Raw genomic sequence first — 20,556 nt, 5'->3', positions numbered from 1 at the left:
GTGGCTCCGATTGTCAATGAAATTAAATACATCAGACAAAAAACAAGGGCAGAACTCCCATCTTTATTTATTTTCTGGCTCAGGCTGGTTTGAAAGGTACTTTCCATAAGCTTCAAGTCCATCTGTGCTTGCCTGCGCCAGCTCCCCCATAAAACATGTGCATATAGAAACCCAAGCTGTCCTGAAAAGTGCAAGTCCCTGAATACTTGAGCTTAGGACAGACTGTTTTCAAGCAAAGAGCCCTTGCAAGAGAAAGCCCCAGCTGCATATGGAAAGGGACAACACAAATTGTGCAAACAACTCCGGCGTTAGAGCAAGCGGATTCATGTACGTCTGCATGAAGCAGGGGACTTGCTCCACTCTGCCTCCCTTGTGCCAGCAAAATGCCTCCCAGAGACTGTGGCTGCAAATAGAAATGCAGGATGGAGCCATCTGCACAGGGACACGTCGCTCCTTACCTCTCATGATGGTGACATAGGTGGTATTAGGCTACAAGAGCCGATTTGGGACTCATCCAATTTTGGAGTTCAGGCACCAGTGCAGGTCTGAGCACCTGGGCATTACAGGCAGAGACACAAACAGTTATTCTGCTTTGCATGAGGAATTTGACACAGGCCACTAGCCATGGACAGCTGAATCCTGCACACAGGCAAGATGAGACCAGCAACACTGCAGTGAGCGACCGGGAGTAGGTTGCATGTGCAGCATGGCTGGCCTATGGTCTGGAGCAAAGACTAAAACAGGACAATTTATCTCATTGAAGGTACGTTGCTCCCTACCCTAAATCTCCCATTTGCCCAAGCTGTGGTTCTTGCATTGCCACCACACTGGTTACCTCAACTAAATGCAGGGGCATGGGGCAGAAGGACACAAGGCAGCACTTCTGCACCAGCTCTGACTTCTGCTCTCAAATAGGAAGTTGATAAAAACCTCACTTGGTTGCAAAAAGAAAATCAGATTTCAAAACCACTGTCAAAAGGGCTCCAAAGTCTAGCAGCAGTCCTGGCATTAACCCTTTCCAGAAGGCAGGCCTCTTCCCAGCTGCACCTGGGGCTGAGGAGCAGCTGGGGCTGACACCAGATACCCTGATCATACCTTGCTTAACTCTTGGGGGCTCCCCCACCCCCCCAAGCTGTTGCTTACATTCTCTTGTAACATTGCTTTTATCTTGGGACCTATCACAGGTCAAATCTGCTTTCATCGATAACCAGGTTGGGAGGTGGAGGGGAGGGAGGAAAAGGGGGGTTAAGAAAAACTGCTGTCTCAGTTAACATGCTCACCCACTGCAAAAGATGAGCAGAAGGGGAAAAAAACCCAGTGCTGAGTTGGATGGCAAAACCCATCACTAAGCAAAACACTTGGGTCCCGGTGGGAAGATCCAGTTCCTCAGTGATTGCATGGGCTTTCCCAATTCTGCATTCCAACCCCCAAATCCTGATTCCAAGAGACTCCTCACAGAAGAGCCAAGTTTCACCTCTCTTTTGGGCCTTGTGTATTTTCCACCCAGCTGGGACATTTCTGCTTGCCAGCTTAACTGAGAATCACTTCTGCAGCTAGGAACAGATACAGTGAGCTATACGTCTGTACCCTACCAGCCCAGGGCTAGAGAGGTGCAGTTCAGCAGGGGAACCCACTGATCCATGTTCAAGAAACCGCTTAACACACAGGACATCCCAGAGAACTGACACCTTGTGTTTGCTCAGAGGATCAGCTCTTTGTAGACTGCATGAAAGATTTGGCCTGGGGGCTTTAGTTTGGGAAGTCACTATTTTAGCATCCTTCCACTAGGTATGGAAAATGCCACTAGAAGAGGGCAGTTTTCAGCTTTTTCCCCCCCCCCCCTCTTTGCTGCCCCGGCCCAGAAAGATGGTGCTCACCCTGGGGGTAGAGCAGCCAGAACACAAGGACCACCAGCTCAGCCAGCTATTCTCCACACGCAAGCTGCTCCTGCTGCTTAAACAGGCAATCTGTAATACACAGCTAGGGAGCAACCTGCTCTTGGGGGGAGAGATTTCCTGGTTTCTGGGAGGCAGCTGAGCCACTGGATTTGTCTCACCTCACCACACACCAGACTTCTGCAAATGCCCTTTGCAAGTCTCCTGCTATGGAATGAATGTGCACAAACCCTCCCTGCCAACCCTGGCCCCTTTGCAATATCCCTTTCATGCTTCCACTCCACCTTGGCATAGGTTGCAGAAAACCTTTGCAAGAGGTCCCAACCATCTGACTTTCCACCCAGGCAGGACCTGGGCAATTCTTCCCCCCCCCCCCCACCGGCTGTGGATTTCCTGGCCCTCCCGCATGCGCAGCCCGACCCAGAACGGGGCACACTGGCTGGGGGTGAGCAGGTGTTTCTCATCCCTTTCCCCTCCTTTCTGTGCGTCCTATATCAGTCTGTGATTAAATCGAGCCTGTTTAACTGCCACAGCCAGATGTGGGGACCCCCTTCTCTTGTTATAGAAAAAAGAAAAGAAACAAAATTACATGTGGTGACAGTTGTTGTCTGCACGTGAAACGTGGCCTGTAGCCTCCCATATACTCTGAAGCCACAGGATCTTTGCTTGGGCTGTGGGAACCCAGTTTATCAGACACCCAAAGACCCAGTCTTAAACATTTACCCAAAAATAGACCCTGCTGTCAGCAAGGCTGAGGAAATGCATGCTCTACCAGACTCCACATGCCCTCCCATATACCCCTCCCTCTGAAGCCAGTGCAGATCTCAGTCCTCCTTGCCCAAGGAACCTTCCCCAGCATAGACCATCTCTTCCCCATCTCCATGGGCCAAGATAAGTCTTGTTGCCCTCAGTCTCAGAGATACCCTTCCCTTTGGCCAAAGTAAATAATTTCACAGCCACAAAAAACTTGTTCCACATCTGCCCCTGGAGCAGCCTCCCTTGCTCCCAGCCCAAGCTGGGACACAAGTATCACCCTGAGCTCCAGCAAATACCCTCTCCATTACACTTCAGTGTATGTCCTATTGCCACCATCCCTCAAAAGATCAGTCCTTGGGGTGACACCAGCATCCTCTTGGCTTGATGGAGATCCTCACAGTCAAACCCAAGTGACATACAGTCATGCTCTGAGAAAAACTTGGTCCAGCATCAACAATTTCTAGCCACAAACACTTTCTTCACTTTATTTTTTTACTTCTTCAAAATTGCATTTCCTAGGACAGAATACTCTGGGATTTCCCAGCCCACCATCACTAGGTGCAACCCACAAGGGGACCAAGGCTACAAGACCCTAGGGAGTTGCACAACAGGGTCAGCAAGCAGAGCCAAGCCAGAAACTCCGCCAGGGCAAGTTAAACAGTGGTTATGGAGAGAGCTTCAGACTTAGAGAGGAAGAGATGGAGACAGGAGGGAGGAAGGGAGGAAGGAAGGGAGATGATATCCATCCCCATGCCCAGAGCAGGGAGGTGAACAGACAGAATAAGCAGTGAAGCCTATCGTTGCCTCCCAGCTGGTGCGGATGCCCAAAGACAGGCTGTGGGTAACAGCCTGTTGAGGATAGGGCTGTCATCTATGTGAAGCTTTATCAGCAGCTGTTTCTTCTTTCTGTCTTGCTCCAAACTCTTGATTTCCAAAAAGGGTGGGAGAAGTCACAGAATCAGCAACATATCCTGAACAGCTGCTGCCACCCTCTATCTCTGCCTCACCCTTTGTGTCTCTCACTGTCTCTGGAGGTTTCAGAAGCAGCAAACTGCTCTGCCAGGCTAATAAGGTGGCCCTGAGGAATGACATTACACCATGAGTCTGGAGGACTGCAGATGTCTGGTGGGATTCAGTTTTGGGTTCCCACTAGGTCTGACTGATTCAAGACTTTGGGTCAGGCTCATGTGGAAAGAGCCATTTGGAGGAAAAAAGGGTTTTCCCAGCTCAGGCTTATTCCATGACATGATCTGGAGCCTCCCTCCTGTCAAGCAGGTGAGAACAGGCAGGAGAGAGTTGGTTTTTTTTTTTTTTCTTCAACACCCAAGGCTTTTCATGGAGCAACAAGCATGCAGATGGCCTGGCCATAGCTCCCCACCTGGGCAATGGGAATCTTCCATGGCCACCAGCAGAAGAAGGTGTGTACGGACACAGCTGGCTGAGACTCTCCACTCATTTGCACAAAGATACTTATGCATCTAATTCCAGTTTGAATATGCCTCTGTGCTAGAAAAGGAAGCATTTTATGAAGAGTGTATGATTTTGAGACACTAAGCAATGCAGCTCCTTCTAAACTGACAAAAACCCCAGCTTCTTTGGGGAGAGGGGGTAAGTCCTTGAAAGAAAAGTAATGCTATTCAGGTGATTAACAAAGCTGCCTCTCCTTGCTCTCCTCACTGCCTATTTCAGGATTTCTTCCCAAGAAGAATCTTAAGGGAAAAGGAAGGCTTTTTTAAACAGATGAATAAACTTCAGGCTTTGTTCTTAGGAAGAATCTTTTATCAGCTTCTTGCCCTGACAGTGACAATTTTCATTTCATCTGAAAATGGGGACAGGGAGCTAGATTTGATCAAACAAGAATCAGTCCAAACCCAAGCTCTAAACTCAGCTTGAACCTGTTGAGAAGGTCCAATAAGTTCACAGAAGTTCCTACATTTCATCCATTGCTACTGCTTCTGTATTTCCAGGATCCCACTGGGAAGAAAAAAGTGACTTTCATCAGACTCTGAGCTTGAATTCACAGATACAGGCATTTCCTCAAAGTGCTTTGCTAAGAAACACCAGTGTTCTTAAAATGACAGATTTAATGGGCAAGTAAAGGTGACAACAGTCCCTTTCAACCCTGCTGTTGTCACCCACTTGTAGCAGTAAGCAGCTGCCTAACTTGGCAACTCTTCCAGTCAAATCACTGATGCTTTTTAAGCTATCCCCCCACCCCTTTTAAAGATGGGGAAAAAACAAGCACAGAAAGGGAAGCGTCTTGCTGTACACAAAGACGAACAGCAGAGCCAGAAACAGGCCTGCTAAGCCTGATGTTCTAGTCACTGCACCTCAGTAGCGGACAAAAAGAGCCTGCACCATGTCACCCATCACTGTAGGAAGCATCTCCAAAAGCTAGTAAAATTCCTCAGTCCAGCATGGGAGAATTTTAGCAAGCCATGTCCATGCATGAGACCCAGCTGAGGCATGTGGGCTCTTCAGAATCCATCCAAACAGCTTCCCTGTCCACTGAAAATAGGAAGAGCTCAAAAAAGGACCTCAAGCCCCGCTGGGATAGGCAACATCATACAACCACAGCTGAGAAGAATTTTCCAAGCTTGTGTTGCTCTACTCTGAAACAGGGCCAGTTCAGCCCACTCATAGCATAGGCCATGATCTGCTGCAAGAATTACTCATGCTGGCCCTGGATGTTCCCTCCAGGGTGAACATGGGCACCTTTGCCCTGCTCTGATAGAGGAGCTACCCACAGCCCATCCTGGAGAGCAGAGGTATCCCACCACCTCATCTCTGGGCCTGTGCATGGAGGAACAGGATTCCTTCCCCCACCCCTACACCAAAAAGGCAACACCCACCGTGTGGTTTCCTGAAACGATAGTGATATTTGTCAAAGACAGCAGTAAGAAAACCAAATGCGGTAAGCGGCCTCTTCTGAGTTGAGAGCTGCCAGTGCTCATGCTCTGGGGTAAGGCTGTCACCCTGTGGGGCCAGCAGCAACACCTTACTCTTTGCAAAATATCAAAGGCACATGCAATGCAGCTCTGGCTCGGAGCAGAGATGCTTCATCTGGCAAGTTGTTAGCCACAGAGGGAAGTGTGCAAAAAAACACACGGGAGACAGACATTGTCCTGGCCTAGCTTTAATGCTGACATCTGCTTTACAAGAGAGACGGTGCCCACCTCACTGTGCAGTACTTCCTCTGACAGCCTGAAGGTCTGATCCTCTGAAGACAACATTTAAAAAGTCTGGCAGGTACTTGAGGTGGGAAATGGGCTCAAGGCAAAATATTCCATATGTGAATACAGCAGTCAAACAGGGATAATTCTGGTTTTGCTGCAATTACACATTGCATTTGCCACTTCCTGGTCAAGGATGAATAAGAAGAGGAGGATTCAAGATTTGAGAAAGTTTAGGGTCAGACACATGGCTCTGACTGATCAGCCCATGCTAGGGACAAGGCAGAGGCAATGTGTCTCTAGATTCTCTCTAGCTGGTTTTCAGGGTCCGCAGCAGCCAGATCATCATCCTTTGACAAGGCAGAAGAGAGGCTGGGCCAGACAAGTACTGGCTCTCTGAACATGCCACTGGCTCTCCCTGACACTTCTGGGGATATTTTGATTTACAGCATCCCTGATACCAAGGGACTGCATCAGTGGCTGTTACATCCAGCACCTGGCATGTCTGAAGCAGCTGCAAACAGTTTGCCAAAGCAAGGATGGGAAGTCAGAATGACAGCTAGCAGTTAAGACTGGGCAGAGAACTTGTTATCCTGCCCAGTGCAGGAGGAAAGCGAGGACCATTTGCATTGTCTTTAAGAATCTGCACTGGAAAGCATCCCCTAAAGCTGGCAGCATTCCTCTGCCTGTTCTCTCAAACAAAGCCTAACATCTGCTGTTTCTCAGAAAATAAAGTTCACATCTAACCAGCGAGGAAACCAAAAACAGACTTAACCCATCTCCTCATCACCTTTGGACCTTAAAGGTTCAGGCAAACAGAGAGAACAGAATGGAAAGGAACATCCACTGAGTCACTGATGAGGCAGGACAAACTGACCAGAGATCTACAATAGTTCTCGGCAGCAGAGACTCAGGACAGCCTGGAGGTGTGGGTTTACATGCTTGGTGGATTAGACATGGCACTGACTCAGAAACATAGCTATGAGCTGGTGGAATGGGAAGGAACAGTTTTTACATCAGCTGAATAGCATTGAAATAAAAGGTCTAGCAAATATCAATCACCCCAGCCCTGTTTTAAGCAGTAAAGATGCTCCGACATTCCAGTTTGGCTGAAGGGAGCTCCTGGGACACTCCTTGCTGTTGCAGGCTCTTCCTTAAGGAGCAAAGCTTGCAAGAGGAGACCCTGGGTGGGGGGAGCCTGCCTGAGCTGCAGGGCAGGAGAGCCAGGGACCCTTTGGGCTCTAATGCCAGCGCTGACACTGCCAGATAGTATAACCTGGGAAGGGATACTAGCTCCCACTGCCTGCTCAGGAGCTGGCTGTGCATACCTCACCACTGTCTGGCTCAGCAGCCTGCAGACGAACTACGGCGTTATCTTCTGGAAAGACAGTCAGTCCTGATATGTTTGGGAGCGCACTGCACTCTTGAGGAGCCCAATTACATTCCCCTATGAAGAGATGCATCTTATTTCCTCTTTTCACTGTGCTGACCTGCACTTCCAGCACCTGGATCTTGTTATGACTGTTAGATCAAAGAGCCCTCTACTACCAGACATCATCTCCCTTTGTGGTTATTCAGAGGTTTGACTAAACAGCTTCAAGCTTTACCCTGAGAAACTCTGGGGCTACGACACTTAACTCGCACATTAATAGGTATTTTGCATTCTGGAAACTCTTCTCCACCCTCTGTGCATGTTACATCTTTTTGAGATATGAGTGTAAATTCCAGCTGTGACCCCCTCAGCACTATCCAGAGAGCTCATCTGCATCCCCACACCTTGCTACGAGCCCAGGCAGGGCAGTCCTTTCTGCCAAGGAGCAGCCCACTCCAAATAACAAAACCAGCAAGAAATCTGCAAGGGCTTTACTTCAAGAGGCTTTAACACATGTATATTGCCAACAATAACACCACTACTGTTTTAGAGAGGAGGATAATAACACTAACAAATAATATTTCTCAAAATAGTAAATAACAATAACAAACAATAGCAGCAACATGGCTATAAGCTCTCAGCATTTGAGTTTTCATTTCTGCAAGGTATAAGCCAATGTCATTAGGAAGAAAAGCCCCAAACATTCTCAGATGTGCAGTTTATTCCCTCCTTGCCCAGCAGCAGCTTCTTTTGCCTATGAAGTGTTTGTCACTGTTAAACTGCATGACAAAACCCCTCAGACCTGGTCACTCAAGGAACTGAGGGGCTCATAGGAGCTTTTCAGCAGCAATGGGTACAGGGAGGATTTTGGTGGCATCCTCACAGCTAAGAAGTAAATGAATTCACTATTGGCAATTTTGCTTTCTGAATTAAGTTGCTCAGAAATAAGAACATCTTGGTCACAACGTGCCCTCTGGTGGCAGCGGTGCAGGGGTGGCTTGGGGCAGCAGCACCGTGCGGGTGGCAGCTGCCTCCTTTCAGGGCTGGGTGCTGCGAGGAAACCAACCCACAGCAGCTCCATCCTTCGCTTGGGCCTGTCCAAGGCACATCTCTCCGGCGAGCCGGAGGCACCATGAAATTCAAGACCACAAAGGGACATTACATCACTTGGCCTGGCTTCCTGGCTAACATGCTGCAAAATTTCACCCTTACGTTGAGCTCAGTAATTTCCATCTGACTAACCACTTCTCTCAAAGTTGTGATTTGAGAAGGTCAAGGTCATACAGTCAGCCTTCCGTAGGCTCTTCTGCTACACCGAGCACCTCCTAGGCTCCAAAATTTACAAAGCCCTGGGCTTTCCCTACCCAAAGGGCCCAGAGTCATCATTTCCCATTATTCTTCTCAAATAGGAATTTCTACAAGCTTTACAGCTTCCCCTCTGGGATTGTATGTATCAGAATAACTATTCAGCTGTATCTCAACAAGGTTAATGTTCTTCTTGTCTGAGGTCACACAACTGTTTAGTGTCAATGGACCTGGGAATCCTAACTCCTACCTCTTCTTTTAAATAATCTGCATGTGATCCAGAATAAAAACACATGAACTTGTTTCCTTTCTCAGTTTGACACCAATGTGAAAGTGTTTGTTGTTGCTAAAAGTGGGAAACAAGAAGTGTTCCAATCTTTGGAAAAATGCAACAACAGCCCAGGAAGGCACACAGACTATCGCCATCCTGCATTTTTTCATTTTGCTGCCAGATGACCAATTTCACAGCACTCCAGAGGAAACTGGCAAATTCTTCCAGTGGCAATGTCATTTCCCGCTTCACATGGGCTCAGAAATAAAGATGCTGCCCTCCACCTATGGACACAAACTGCCAGCATGGTTCTCCTTCCAAATTCCATCCCTTTCAAATTGGATCCCTGGCAACATCTTTTAGCATGGCACTGAAATGCTCCTTTCTTGCTAGTCCCCTCTTGTCTCAGCTGGCTAGTCTCCTCTAGTGGCTGCTAGTAGCTACTTCAGAGCAGCCAATACTTCAGAGACATGCAAAATCTTAAATCACTGAGTAACTGCACCTTTATGGAAGTCTCTTATTCCCACCCCACCAGTCAGCAGGGGAGCTATGCATAACGGAAGAATTATGTACCCACACCATAGAGGGATGTTCTATTCATAATTTTAGGACTGTCTACAAATCTGTGGGCTAGTGGATTTCTGCCAGGCTCTGGATACTCTGCTTGTGGTGAGTCCAACATGGACTGCACTGCTCTGGGAAGAGTTTTGCAAGGGCACTGCACCACCAACAAGAATATTTTAATGTCAAATACTGCTTTCTATCTGCTCTGAAAGCATCTCACAAGGCATGCCAGTACTTACAGATGGGAAAATGAAATGCCTATGGTTACTCAGCAGGCTGGCTGCACAGCCAGGACTAGAGCCTAGAATAATACAACACATTGCCCCACTAACCACAGCACCCAGCCTCCCCTAGCATCCCTCACTGCAGGACTTCCCCCACCACCCCCTTCCCACACAAAGCCCCTGGAGTGCTGAGAGCTAGAGGTTTTAGCAGTTTTATTTTCTGAAATTTATCTATGACTTTTTGGGAAGAAAGGAAAAAAGAATATTCCCAAGATAGTAAAAAAACAGGCGGCACAGGGCTGCAAGGTACTCCTGTGTGGGAGCTATTGTGTAAATAAATCAGGTAATGCGGTACATACAAGGAAAGAATCGGTAAAAGTCAAATGCAGAGGGGCTTGCACAGGCCAGGCCAAATCACCCAGCCAGAGCAGGAAATAAATGCTCATGCTGAAATTTCAGCAGCTTCATTTGCAGCAACTCATCCGTCAGGAGAGCTCACAGCAGGAGACAGTGGGTGCCAGGGGAGCACTGAGGAGTTGTGACTGCTTGTCTGAACAAGCGTGCGCCCCAAGGAAGGAGGCAGCACACACACACAAGCAGCAGACCCTGCCTGGGTGCAGATGCTTATGCAACGCTGTTCTGTTATGGGAGGCGCTGCACTGGCCTTGCCTCTGTCCTGGCTGGCAGATTCTTCAGCTGCAGAAGGAGCTTACGCCTGGGGGAAACACAGCCCAGCTACCAGTGTCCCTTTGCTCTCGACTGCTGTGGGGCCATGACACAAGTGGGCACAGGAAGGTTTACATTTGGTAGCCTCATCCGATCTCATGGCTGAGCTTGCTTCTAACAGAAGACTGGACTAGAGACCTCCTGAGGTCCCTTCCAGCCTGAATTGTCCTGTGGGGCAGCTGATCCCCAATGGGAATACAAGCTAGGTTGGGCGAGGCTCAGCAATGCTCAAGTGGGAGCTGGACATTTCAGAAAGACTTCAAAGAACTAGCTGGGAATTACAGACAGATGGGGGGGTCTGAAATCTTGCCTCTGCAGGGCTCCTTCTTTCCTACAAAAATGAAGACAGACTGTGCCCATGTTCTCATTAACTGCTCAGCCTCTCCACTTTCCAACTCCCAGAGAGATGCTCCAGGTCTGCTCAGGCAGACACCAGATGCCCTCAATCCCTGTGGGCAAAAAGAAGGATTGCACAGAAAAAAAATTGAGTCAACTGGAGCAGAGAAAAGCTCTGTGGCTGTACAGATCAGCAGTTAATTCTCCAGAGCAGGAGAATTCTTCAGGATTGTGTCTGTTTCACATGAAGCAGTTAAGTACATGAAGACTCCTGAAGGCAGGGACTGAAAGCCAGGTTTGTTTCAGCCTAGTGCTGTAAATAACAGGCTGAAGAGTGACATTACAAAGCACTGGAGACAGGTGACCAAGAAGAGACCGTCCTCATGCAATAAAACAACCAGCAGTTATGGATCAATTATCACATGCTGCATTTATATTGCACCCCTCAATCTCAGTAAGATAAGTCTGCCAAATAACACCCTCATCCTCCTCACGGCACAAATGAGGGAGTGAAGGAAAGACTTAGTAGCAGAGATAAGAGCAGACTGGAGTCCTGATCTGCATGCATCTCAAACACGTGCGTGCTACTCCTTCACTCAGCACCGGGCCCCTACCCGATCTCTCTTCTGCCCAAAAGATTTCAGGATCTAGCACCACACCACTAATCATGATTTATTCTTCTTTTTTTCCCCCTGCTGAGTGTGATGGCTGGTATATTATGAGGAAGAAATGCTGCCTCAGTACTCTGATGCACACAGCATTCATCACCTAAAGCACCTGTCCTCGCTTGATTCCCCATTTACTCATTCCCTAGATTTGCTACAAGAGCAACTTGTAAATTGGTTGAATTAACTTGATGTCAAGCTGAGACCAAGCAGCACAATGCTTCCACACATAATACCAACCAGTCTGGAACACCCCCAGCCCTCCTACAGGGATTTCTCAGTCAACTCAAGCCTGCCTTTACAGCACCAGCACTACATTGATGTTTTCAGTCCAGATCTGCCAGCATTCACTCCCCTTCCCATCCGAACAATTGGGGTCTGATACTTCTCAAGTTACACAGCAAATTGCAGCCTACCAGGGTTAAACGCTCACATTTCCCCTCTTTTAGCTTCATCTGTGATGTCAGCTTACTCACTAGCATGCAGACCTCCAGAAGTTCCTCAGCTGGAAGCTACAAGGCTTCAGCATCTCTTTTCTCAACGTGCTTTGGGGGGCTGAGAGCCTGCCCCACCTCCGCTGCAGAGCCCTGGCAGACACAGACACCCCTGCCGAGGGATGGCAAAGCAGCTGCCTCAGTTTGGCTGAGCCGTGGGAATTCATAGACAAACTGCAGCAAGATCCCTAGTCAGCACTGCCCCCTCACACAAAGCCATTTCAAAGCACTTTTAATATCCTCAGCACAATTGTACCCCAGCAGCCCTCTGCCAACAGTTTTGCTTGTCCCTGAGCACATAGAGTATACGATTGCCCTCTGTGACGCATTTTCAGTCTCAAACTATGTTGCCTCCTACCTTTGATGATCAAGAAATTTGCTTCTGCAGGCATGTTTGCTTTGAACAATCCAGCCTCCACCTTCCTCTGCCTCCTTGCTTTCCCTATCTGTTAACAGATTTTGCTGCTATTGTCATTGAAAAGCCAGCAGCATGTGGAAGTCGTGTTGCCATCCAAACCAAATGCGATCAGGACCTTTAATTTCCAGTGTGGCAGCTGTTGTTTACATCACTTTCCCCCCCTCACATGCAGTAATTGGTTCTTATAATGTTCTTGCTCTCCCACACATGTACTTAAACAGGAAACAAGGGGTGGGAGTTGTAGTGGGGAGGTTTCCTGTTCTGTCTTTCTGAAACACTTAACTGACACCAAAGCTTTGATCAAAAGATCTAAGCACAAAGCTGGTACACCAAGGTTCAGCTAAGAGTACATATTACTTACAACAGGAAACCCCTAAGTGCTCCCATGGTTACAGGGTTCCTGGCACACCACTGGGACCTGTCAAGCTTTTATTTCAGTAAACAATTTCCCAATGGGAACAGTGGCTATTCTAAAGCAAGTGCAATGCCATTACACGAGGCTTTGCTTTCCTGGCTCCCCTGCAGAGGCAGGGCAAGGGCTCTCCCCAAAGGTGCCCAGGCAAGAAGGGGAAAACCACAAGCTCCAGCCCATCTCAGGGGATGACAGAGGCACTCCCCGGGACAAGGCGGGCTGAACTTCAGACCCTCATCCCGCTGGCTTAGGGCACCCTGCGGGGCCGCGGGCTGCAGGGCAGCGCCCATGGGACCCCCACCCTGCTGCAGGGGGAGCAGCGGGGCCCCACGCGCACGCGCCCTCCCAGACTACAAATCCCACAATGCCCCACGGGCGCCCCAACGCGCCCCCTCCGCCGTACCTGGCGCATGCGCACAGCTCCATATGGTTCCAAGATGGCCGACACAGCGTCCGGTAGCTCCGGCACGGTAACGACGGCTCCTCGCCGGGACGCGGGGCCGTTGTAGAGGGTGTCTCCCGCGGGGGCTGGGCGAAACGGCAGCATCCTACCCTCCATATGGTGCTCAGACCCCTGCGGCCTGCCCGTGGGGTTTTAAGGCGGAGGCTGAAGGGAGGGCGGCGCCGATTGGCTCAATGGCCGGAGGGAGGCGGGGTTCGGCAGCGGGGCTTGATTGGCTCGAGTTCTTCCGCTTGGATTGGCCGGCGAAGGGGCAGAGAGGCGGGGCTGCCCCTGGGCGGCTTTTTTAAAGGGGCCGCGCCCCAAAGGGAGTTTCGCGTTGGGTAGTGCCTGTATATATATACGTATGTGTCTGTAGACGTATATGTGTAGATCTGTGTGTGTACGTATATTTATGTATATATGTGTGTATGCATGGTTATGTATGTGCATGCATGCAGTGGGGGACAGGCAGGGCCAGCTCCTGTTCCTTGAGCGCAGGCAGCCCTGCCTGCAGCCCTGCCTGCAGCCCTGCGGTGTGTCCCAGGGCAGTGCCCCGCAGCTCGGGGGTGCCGGGGGCAGGCTCACCGCCCTTCCCAGTCCCTGCTCCCCACGCTCTGGCGGTGGCCTCGTTTGTCTGAGCGAGGGGTCTGTGTCCACAGAGGTCGGGCAGCAAGCATGCCACCACGCCTGCGGATAACTACTACCTGGCTCGGAGGAGGACTCTGCAAGTGGTGGTCAGCTCCTTGCTCACCGAAGCTGGCTTCGAGAGTGCTGAAAAGGCTGCGGTGGAGACGCTGACGGAGATGTTACAAAGCTGTAAGTGTCCAGCACAGTCACACCGGTCCCCTGAAGTTACTGGTCTCTCTGTTTTCACATTGGCCTTCGCTCTTTCATTTTTTGGGTTGGGTTTTTTTTTTCCATTTTTATTATCTTGTGATAATGACGTTAGCAAAAGCGGAACGCTAGACTGGTGGTTAGAGCACAGCCTTGGAGTCAGAGACTTGTGTGAGCATGAGATATTTGTCTGAACTCAGAAGTACTTATTTATCTTACTTAGTGAGCACTCACTCTTAGGTATCCTAATAAGCTCCACATATTGAGATGCTGCCAGAATAAATAGCGAAACAACAAAGTCCCAGACATTTGGTTAGTTAAGGCTGTAGCAGTGCCTGTGTTTGGCAGCTCTGCTCCTGCTTTTCTGGGTGATGTGCCTAGGATGTTACATATTTTTCTGAAATCAAGAGATGATCAGGTTTTGTGATGCAGATTTGCCTTTTGCATTTGTGGACAACATCTGACTGTTTGATCTTTAGTATCTCCATACTTCGCACGTGTTTTAATTTTAACTATGCAGGCTGTAAGACACTGGATTCTAGGAGCTCTTTTTCATTCCGTGCTAAATTTGCTAAAAATTCAGGTCTCTGAAGCTAAGGTTGGGCTGATACACGTGTGTGGTCACTGTGGTTTTTTCCCCTCCCAGATATTTCTGAAATTGGAAGGAGCGCAAAGTCCTACTGTGAACATACAGCCAGAACGCAGCCCACACTCTCTGATATAGTGGTTACTCTTGTGGAAATGGGTGAGTAGTTGACCGGTCCCACGAATTCCAGCTGCCTGCATGGCAGAAGATTTGGGTGTGCTGCATCACTAGGAAAATCTGTCCCTGATGTTTCTGGTGTTTGTGCGATGCTCACCTCATGCAAACACTCAGCTATCGGTATGAATATATACAGAGTGCGTGATTTTCTTTCTCATGTAATTTGGAGTCCTTGGAAAAATTGTGGAGAAGTCTAAGAGAAGGGATTTTTGACAGGATAAACTCATGGTGTGATTTGTGTTTCCTCTTTTGTATTTCAGGGTTCAACGTTGAAACACTTCCTGCATATGCCAAGCGGTCCCAGAGGATGGTCATCACTGCCCGTATGTGGGAAATCCTTTCTCTTCTTATGCAGAAAATTGGAAATAATTCAGCATTCCTATCTGCTGGCATCCAGAGCTCCTGCTTTTCTGATGGATGGTGCAGTCCAGGGCTCCTGGAAGCACAGTTTGTGTTAAAGATTCCTGTAATGATTGTGTAACAGGTGAAGGAAGGTACCCTCCACCGAATCAGTTGCCTTTGCTTCAGCATCCTCATTGCACTTGAGGATCCTCAAGATGGTTTTGCTCTTCCTGGGTAGGAGAGAGTGGTCAAGTAATCCTTGCTCCCTTTTGAGAAGTCAAACCCAATCTGAAATTATTGCTCTGTCCCTTTTGTAGGACCCTGAGACATGGGTCACAGCTCAGTATGAGCTAGCACTTTATGCCTAACTCTTGGCAGAATGAATCTGGCTGATTTGTCTGTGTGCCTGTTTTTTAACTGTAGCTCCTGTGACAAACCAGCCCGTGACTCCCAAAGCCCTGACAGCTGGACAGAACAAGCCACATCCATCCCACATTCCTGGCCATTTCCCTGAGTTTCCAGATCCTCACACTTACATCAAGACACCAGTGAGTGAAAGAAAGACTTCTGTGCCATTTGGGGTCTGTCTGAAGTCAGTGACACCAGGAGTGGTGTATTTTTACTGCAGTGCTGGTACTGTTTATCCAAAACATTGCTTCTCCTGGTTTAATATATCACTTCTTGTTTGCGGGTTGCCCTTGCTGTAGATGTCTGTCTGACATCTGTAGCTCCCTGAAAATCTGTGCATGTTGAAGGTCAATGCTTGCCCGTAGCGTCTGCATCCTAGTAGTGTCTTGAACTTCAGCCGTCTGCATTGCATCCACTAACGGTGTTCTTTTTTTCCCTCCCTGCTCCACAGACGTACCGGGAGCCAGTATCTGATTATCAAGTCCTACGGGAAAAGGCAGCATCTCAACGGCGTGATGTAGAAAGAGCTCTCACACGTTTCATGGCTAAGACAGGAGAAACACAGAGTCTCTTCAAAGATGATGTTAGCACATTCCCATGTGAGTTATCTAGGACACTTTGTGCTGTAAATGACAGCTGTTTAACTGAGTATACACTCCATTAGAGTTCTTGCTACTGCAGGAGATGAGCACTGAATGATCACCTTGTGTTCACCCTTCTGAGGCACTGGAATGCTGGGAAATGAGGGATTTTCTATTTAAAAGGGAGATGAAAAACAGAGTCAAAGCCAAATGGTAGGCTTCCACCCTCACCAAAGGCTCACTTGCTTCTGCCGATGGAGAGGGTCTTGGCTGGCAGGTGCTAAATTCAAAGCTCATCCCAATTCTGTCTCTGACGCTCTGTAACTTTTAAACAAGTAATTTCTTCTCTTACCTTTTGAGGCAGGCAGCAGAGGTTTTCCTGTTTCTCGGTCTGCAGAGCAGTGATGAGAATTCCCACTTTCCCAAGGCTCGCTGACAGCACAGATGTCAGTGTTACCTTAAGGGGGACTAAGTGACACTTCAGTCTGTGAGATAATTGAACATTTATGGAGGTCGGGAAGGACTTTTCGTGTTAGTACAATGCTTGTGTCCTTGGCTGGAAACATAAAGGGGCCTCCAAAAATAGGAAATTAGAGACCGCCATCTTTTAGGGACAGCATAGTTCATTCCTGATCCCTGGGAGCAGTGTGTTTAAAACCAGAACCAGTGTTTGGTCTCTAAGTAGCTGGTTGGCTTTGTGCTTCATAATCTCTGACTGGAGGAGTTGTCTTCCAGCTTGCTGACTGTGTCCTTTTCCCTACCCCAGTGATTGCTGCCAGGCCTTTCACGGTACCCTACCTGACAGCTCTTCTCCCCTCTGAGCTGGAAATGCAGCAAATGGAAGAAACGGATTCATCTGAGCAAGACGACCAGACGGACACCGAGAACCTCCCCCTGCACATGAGCACGGTACGCCTAGCCCAAGAGATCAAGGTCTCTTGGGCCTGACTTTCTTAGACATATGAAACCTGGTTCTTTGCCTGTCTTCCGTGCAGCTGGGCAGAGTGGGTGGAAAATGACAGTGGGTTCTGTTTTACCAGTTGTAAATGACTAAACGTTGTCATGGTTCTTTAACTTTCTGCACGGTTAATGAGGATGAATCATGAGCTTTCAGTACAACCTTCATTTCAGTGTTAGGGGGGAGAGGATTGTCCGAGGATCCCACACTGTTCCCAAAGGGGATCTTCTTGTGTTAGAAATCAGGAGTCCTCACCTTTAATGCAGCTCCTTGTGTGCTGCTGTTTATCTTGGCTGTTTATTATTCATCTCTTTTGCCCATGGGTTATGTGGTTTGAACTTGTAAGCCTTGTTTAGCCTAACTTCGGTTTTTATGTTGTTTTTTTGGTTTTGTTTTGTTTTTTTTTAATGTGGCAGGATGATTCAGGACCTGAAAAGGAGAACACTTCAGTGTTACAGCAGAACAGCTCCTTGTCAGGCAGTCGGAACGGGGAGGAAAATGTGATAGACAATCCCTACCTCCGGCCAGTAAAAAAGCCCAAGATCCGCAGAAAGAAGTGAGGTGTAGCCAGCTGGTTGCTCAGAGGAAGAGGAACCCGGGGGGTTCACCTCTGCTGCTGTGGGTGAGAGGCATGGAGCAAGACAGGAGAGGCAATCTGGCTGAGTGGCAGAAGCAGAAGAATGATCTTTGTCTGCCTAGGGAACTACACTCTCATCCTGGTTTGCAGCGCTCCCTCTTTCCCCTCTGCTCTCCTGCTGACTTGGAATGGTCAACAGTCAATTGCCTTAAAAGCGTTGAAGGCCACCAGGTTCCAGATGGGAATCGTCTCGTTTGCTTTGGTTTGTTCTCACTGTCGGCAGGATTTACTCTCTGAAAAGATGGGGGACACAAAGATTGTTGCTGCTCAGTGCTTCCCAGCAGGCTCTACAAAATACAAAGGCATAATTCGTTTTTGGCTGTCTGGCAGGCTAGAAAAGAAACTTCTGCAATCGACCTTGCCTGGCCTTATAATCTAAGGAGCATGTATTAACAGAGACAGAAAAATCCCAGAGAGGTTTCTTTCTTTGGATTCTTGGCAGGTAAAAGCAAACAGACTTTCCTTTTATAAACTAAAGGCATCTGATGTGTTGGTAAGAGTGAAGTGTAAATACAGAGCTAAGATGGCATTTTATTCTCACTTTCCTGACTGCAGCTGCACTTCTAACTTAAAAGTGCTAAGTGTGGTGTTTACCCTGTTCTGCTTTGAGATTATTTTTTAGCAGTTTGAATGGCAAGATTTAACAGCTGCTTCAGGCTATTTTTCAGTTCTATTGTTAATTCCAACACAGCACAACTCCATTGAGAGTTCGCACCTTCCCCAGCTGTTTTGAAAGATGCCGTGCTGAAAAACTTGGAATATGGAATAAAGCTGTATTGATTGCAGTCTGCAAGGCCGTGCTATTGATCGCACTTTTTTATTTTGTCCATTCTTAAATATGGGCTTTTATCAACAGAAGTTGCTCTTTTTGCCCCCCTTTACTTCCCCAGAGCAGAAGACTTTATTTCAGCACTGCAAATGATTGGTGATGGGAGTAGCTGGTCCTGGAGGGCTTTGCTTTAATTTTCACTCAACCTTTACTTAGGCAAAATCTGGGTTAAATTTCTTTGACAAAAGACTCCTGTAGTTTGGTCCAGTCTCCTAAGCATGTCTTCTAGATGAAAATGTGGTGCTGGGAGAGGCAGCAAAGACTGCCTGCAACAGGTTGCCGGGCCGGTCATGGTTTCTGAGAGTAGCAGCTGAATGCAAGAAGCCTGTCGCAGTCACTGGGGATATCAGAGTTCTGCATGTACATGTCCATCTCTGTTTAGTTAAGGCATCCTCCTGTCACCCAGGGAGGAGGAAGATAAAAAGGAGTAATTGTTTCAGCGAGAACGGAGGTGTTCCTGCCAAACAATTTGAAATGACATCTCTAGCAAAAACGTCCTGCATGTGCCATTGTCACTTCTGCTGGTGCCTTGGTTGTACAGAATAACAAATGTACAAAGACAGTGTGTATGTATGTATATATAAAAATTTATATCTTTTTTTACTTGGAGTAAGCATTTTTCATAATGAGAAAATCCCTCGCTGGGTAGGGGAAAAATGTAGAATGAAAATAGTCATTTTTATGTTCATAATAAAAGAAATTTTATCTCCTACAAGCAAAACTGGCTGAGTCCTTAAAGTTTCAGGAGCGGAAAAGCACCTGAATGGAGCCTGACTATGTTTTCAGTGGGGTCTACAAGCAGTAGGAAGTCTTGTCCTTCCTTCTGCATCTCTTCCTTTCTCCACAGCAACACCTGATGGCTGAGAAGGGTGGGAATTTTCCAACAAAAACTTTGGTTCATTAGAAACATGCTCAGTGAGGACAAAGTGCCTTCTGAAATACCATCAGTTTTGCAAAACCTTTAGTAGAAGGTTTCTCCAATCACAGGTGGAATATGTGGTTGAGAAGGACTGCAGAATCAGAGGTACTGCTTACTTTCTTTTACATCTTCTCTTACACATGTATTTTTCTCCTGATTAGAAAATGAAGACAGATGGAGATGAAGTATGCAGTATCAGCCATGAATACAAAAAGGGTGAAGCCTTAAACAGCCTTAAAACCCAGTTCTTAGGACAGTACAATTTCCAGTAAGTCATACCCCCTCCTTCAAAAGATTGCACCAAAAGGGGCAACTGCGACTCCGCGAGTACATCCCTTTTTGACAGCTGCAACTACGAAGCTTGTGGTTGGGAAGGAAAGGCCAACGTGCCTAGAAAAGACAGGTCCTGAGCAGCTGTTGTCGTGCACATGTGAGAGAACTCGAAGACTGAAAGTGGGAAATGGGAAGAATGCATCTTGGTTTTATAGCTGAAATTGGGCTTCAGGTAAAATTTGCTAAAACAGTTAAACAGACCCAGAAAATTTGAAAGCCTGCATTGTGACTGGTAGTTACACTAAGAATAAAGGTTGCCTGCTCTTAGTTTCCCCCTGAGATTGAATCAAGCTTGTGATCAGACAGATTCAGTCTGTGTGTGAAGGTTTGTAAATATTTATAGAAATCCCTAGGGTCTGAGTTGTACATTACAGAAACAACTCATGATGAATACCATCACCTTTCTGTTTCAGACTAAATTTATTTTTGTGGCCAGATTCTTTAGCTAGCAGCATGTTGTTTGCTGCTCGCTTGAGAATATCTTCCTCACGTCAGTAGGGAAAAACCTAGTAACGCAAACGTATGTCTTGCAGGCCATCTGCTCTAACCTGTCCCAGCACAGCCTCTTTCCCTGGGGTGTTTTCTATGTGCCACTTTAATACCGTTGCTGGCTGGGCACAAAGCCATTATACTCCCTCTGAACGTACCTGAGGGCAGCGCAGTACCGGTGGGTGTTCTATGTATGTCCCCATGTTTCTCAGCTCTCCTCAGGCTGGTGGCGGTGAGGAGGCTGGGGAAGGCAGGTGGTGGCTGAGAAGGTGGTGGCGTTTGCCACCATTTGGAGATGGAGCAGCAGTAGAGCTGCCTTCTAGCTGCATTAATTTGGCTCCTCTCTGGTGCCAGCAAGGGCTGGATTTTGGGGGGAAAAGCCCCCTGTGGTGAGAGAAGCCATGTTGGGA

General features: G+C 48.0%; 2 protein-coding genes across 5 annotated transcripts in view; one reads left to right on the top strand and one right to left on the bottom strand.

Annotated features, from left to right (window-relative positions):
* Window positions 1–12,350, bottom strand: part of CCND3 (cyclin D3) — a 45,701-nt gene extending 33,351 nt beyond the window's left edge. Inside the window, exon 1 of the mRNA XM_054803853.1 lies at window positions 12,140–12,350. The gene's annotated coding sequence lies outside the window, so the exon portion shown is untranslated. The remainder of the gene's footprint in view (window positions 1–12,139) is intronic.
* A 671-nt stretch (window positions 12,351–13,021) lies between these two features.
* Window positions 13,022–19,612, top strand: TAF8 (TATA-box binding protein associated factor 8). Of its 4 annotated transcripts, XR_008574164.1 has the most exons (9): window positions 13,022–13,081; window positions 13,713–13,869; window positions 14,534–14,632; window positions 14,911–14,973; window positions 15,416–15,540; window positions 15,852–15,999; window positions 16,748–16,890; window positions 17,356–18,018; window positions 19,486–19,612. XR_008574164.1 is itself a non-coding variant. In XM_054803849.1 (8 exons), the coding sequence occupies exons 1-8, from the start codon at window positions 13,022–13,024 to the stop codon at window positions 17,497–17,499; spliced, it is 939 nt and encodes a 312-aa protein (XP_054659824.1). In that variant the 3' UTR covers window positions 17,500–19,118. The 4 variants fall into 4 exon arrangements, 3 of the variants coding, with proteins under 3 accessions (XP_054659824.1, XP_054659826.1, XP_054659825.1); XM_054803849.1 differs by lacking the exon at window positions 19,486–19,612 and having other exon boundaries at window positions 17,356–19,118; XM_054803851.1 differs by lacking the exon at window positions 19,486–19,612 and having other exon boundaries at window positions 13,050–13,067; window positions 17,356–19,118.
* The last annotated feature ends 944 nt before the right edge of the window (window positions 19,613–20,556 follow it).

This window comes from Grus americana, chromosome 25 (genome assembly GCF_028858705.1).
Source record: "Grus americana isolate bGruAme1 chromosome 25, bGruAme1.mat, whole genome shotgun sequence".
NCBI lineage: Eukaryota > Metazoa > Chordata > Aves > Gruiformes > Gruidae > Grus > Grus americana.
The sequence above is the reverse complement of the archived record's forward strand: the minus strand, read 5'-3'. Positions and strand labels throughout refer to the sequence as shown.